The sequence below is a fragment of the Telopea speciosissima genome, chromosome 1 (assembly GCF_018873765.1).
Source record: "Telopea speciosissima isolate NSW1024214 ecotype Mountain lineage chromosome 1, Tspe_v1, whole genome shotgun sequence".
NCBI lineage: Eukaryota > Viridiplantae > Streptophyta > Magnoliopsida > Proteales > Proteaceae > Telopea > Telopea speciosissima.
The window spans coordinates 44,404,493-44,407,911 of record NC_057916.1 but is presented as its reverse complement, the minus strand read 5'-3'; the positions used below and the strand labels follow the sequence as shown (position 1 = coordinate 44,407,911).

Below are 3,419 nucleotides of genomic sequence, written 5' to 3'. Positions count from 1 at the left end.
TAAGCCTAGCAGGAATCAAGGGGAGCCCCAAGTATTTGATTGGAAACTGACCAAGAGAGAAGCCCGATCAAATTTGCTTTCCTAACCTCTGAAACTCCAACAAGAAAGAGCAATGACTTCAAAGGGTTGATACGAAGGTCCGACAGTTCTTCAAAGTGCTAAAGGCAGGTCATGATAGTCTCAAAGGAGTTGATGGAGGTCTTAATGAAGATCATGAGGTCATCAGTAAAAGCAACGTGGGACAGTTTGAGAGCCTTACACTTGGGAATTGGAGAGATCTGCTGGTCCGTGCAAGTTTGGAGGTATCTGGAGAGAACTTCCATTGCCAAAGTGAATAAATATGGAGAGAGGAGGCAACCTTGATGAATACCCATAGTAGAGGCAAAATAACTAGCAGGGCTGCCATTGACTAGAACAGAAAATTTTGCTGAGGATATGCGATGGTGAATCTAGTGGATAAAGGCTAGAGAAAAACCCATTTTCTCAACAAGTTTCCCAATGTAGTCCCATCTTATGGATTTGAAAGCCTTGTGAATATCAATCTTCATAAGAGCTATCAGAGAGTGAGACTCCCTATCATAACCTCTGACAATCTCATTACAGAGGAAGATATTGTCAGTAATACTTCTTCTATGTATGAAAGCAGACTGGTTCTCACTGACAAGGAGATCCACTACTGACTTAAGCCTAGAAGCAAGAACCTTGGCAGTGAACTTGTATAGCAAATTGCAAAGGGCTATAGGCCTAAATTCAGACATGGACGAAGCTCCATCTTTCTTGGGAATGAGGCATAAAAATGTATGATTGACTTTGATTTGGTTGGGGTTGCAGAAGAAGCTCTTATTAGCTTTAATAAGGTCCAGCTTGGAGTAACTTTGTAAGGTTTAGACAGCCGACCAGACTTGATCATTTCATCTTGGTTCTGAACCAAAAGCTTAACTTGCTCGATAGGTGCAGTAGCCATTTTAGATACAGTTGCAGATACTCCACTCATAAGGAAATCAATAGCAGAGTTGGTGAAGTCTTTCTCCTTGGGGCTTGAACAAAGATCGGTGAAGTGGCAGAGGAACCCATGGACAGGTCAATGCTCCCATTTCATGACATGACTACATCAATGGGAACTACAAATTTGACCTTAAGTGGACTGCTGAAAGAAACGCAACCTTCATAAATTCTTCTGATTAGGCTTGTGGCAGCGCTTAACGAGATGAACATTGTCCTTAGCAAGCTCCCTCGATAGATTGTCAATGATAACTGGCGCATCACCATCTTTCTTACTTGGCCTTTGGTCTCTTCTCTGCAAGTGGTTACTCTATATCAGACCATATCACACCATATCCGATTTCTTTCTAGGTTTGCCATTGCTTGGGCATCAAGCATGCAATCACTTGACAACCCATGATCCCAATACCATCTCCCTCAGTCTCTCTCATATATAGTAGATGTTATTTATTGTAATCTTCTCTTTATGGTAAGTGTATTATAGGTGATTGAGTTTCCAACATGTGGATTCCTCTCACCTATTTATACACTCACATTTGTAATTCAAGTTAAGGAAATTCACATAAAATATCAACTTCTATTATGGTATCATGAGCCTCTAGCTCCATCGAGCAAGAGAAAACTTTTTTTTCCTCCCTCCCATTCCAATGTCCTTTCTCTCTCGGACGACATGGGGTCTCCTCCCTCCACCCCTAACTCCTCTTCCACCTCCACTTCCACCATTCTCCCATCCGCTACACCTAGCCTAAATCAGATTCTTTCAATCAAGCTCTCATCTAACAATTTCGTCAATTGGAATACCCAGATTGTCCCCTATCTCAAAGCTAGCGATTCTATGGTTATGTTATTGGCTCCAATCCCTGCCCCAAGGATGCATCGCAAGTTGAAGTGTGGGATGATAAAGATTCTTTAATCATGAGTATACTCATCTCTTCTCTGTCTGATGAAGCTATGTCCCTTGCCATCGGACGTGACACCAGTAAAGAAATTTGGGACACTCTTCATGCTGCCTACAACAATGCCTCCATACCACGGATCTTATCTCTCAATGTTGCACTCAACACCTTGTTCAAAAATTTAAAGAATCTGGTACTCAATTTTTAAGTCGGGCTAAGGCCCTTTCTGATGAAATCAGTGCAGCCGGCAAACCCCTTCCCATGGAGGATCTCAATCTTCACATTTTTCATGCTCTTTATGCCGAGTTCTAGCCTCTTGTTCCAACCATGATGGACCGTAACGAACCGATCAGCTACACTGATTTACATGGGTTCCTTGTCAGCCATGAGTACTTGCTTCAATCTTGACAGGCTGTTGTTAACCTTGCTGCTAATGTGACTGCTAATGTTACTCAATATCCTCGTGGCCCTTCTACCCAGCCCTATGATCGTGGCACACCTGGTGGTCGCGGTCGGGGTAGGGTGGTGGTGGTCGTGGTCCTCCCAATTGTTCGAGTAGTTTTGGACGCTCCAATGCATTCGCACATAGTCCTTGCACAGTCTGTGGTTGCATTAATCTTCAAGCACCCACTTGCTACTACTGCCATAAAGCCATTGGTCAACAATCTCGTCAGGCACCCGTTGTACCCGCCTACCCTCCCACCCATGCTCCCTCTCCATCTACATACCTTACCACGCCCAACCTCCATTTCTACCCACCCCCAGCCTTACCCGAATTTTTCCCAACCCCAACTGTCCTACCCTCCCATCCAAAGCCATTATCCCACACCCACCAATAACCATGGCCTTAGAAATTGGATTCCAGACACTGGGGCTACTCATCATGCGACACCTGACATGCAGTCTCTCTCATCCTATGTGCCATACAATGGTAAGCACGGTTTATTGGTTGGTGATGGTAACTGTATTCCCATCTCCTTTTCGTTCTTTATCTCTTTCTGATATTTTACATGTACCCTCTCTTTCTAATTCTTTACTTTCAGTTCATAAATTTACTTCTGACAACAAGGTCTTTTTTGAATTTTATGCTACACTTTTTTATGTGGAGGATCCGACGTCCAATCGCATTCCACTTACGGGGCCTAGCAAAGACGGTCTCTACTACCTGCCATCTCAGTTGTTGCCTGCTCTCTCCACCAATATTGCACAAGTCTCCTCCTATGATCGATGGCACCAATGTCTAGGTCATCTTCATGACCACTCACTTCATCTCATGATCAATGATGTCAAGCTTCCTCTGTCTTCGCATTTGTGTCCTGCTTGTCAAATAGGCAAATCATGCCATTTGACCCTTTGTGAATCACATAATCGTAGTAGTTCTCCTTTCGTTTTAATTTTTAGTGACATTTGGGGACCCTCTCCCACTATTTCATATGATGGACATCGTTATTTCTTAATTTTTGTGGATGATTTTACTCGGTATATTTGGTTTTATCCCCTTAAGGTTAAATCTGATGCCTT

At 43.2% G+C, this 3,419-nt stretch overlaps 1 protein-coding gene across 1 annotated transcript; it reads right to left on the bottom strand.

The window, feature by feature from the left end:
- Positions 1-449: 449 nt before the first annotated feature.
- LOC122650189 lies at positions 450-758 on the bottom strand. Its single transcript, XM_043843519.1, has one exon. It carries the CDS (start codon positions 756-758, stop codon positions 450-452), a length of 309 nt encoding a protein of 102 aa, XP_043699454.1.
- Positions 759-3,419: the final 2,661 nt, after the last annotated feature.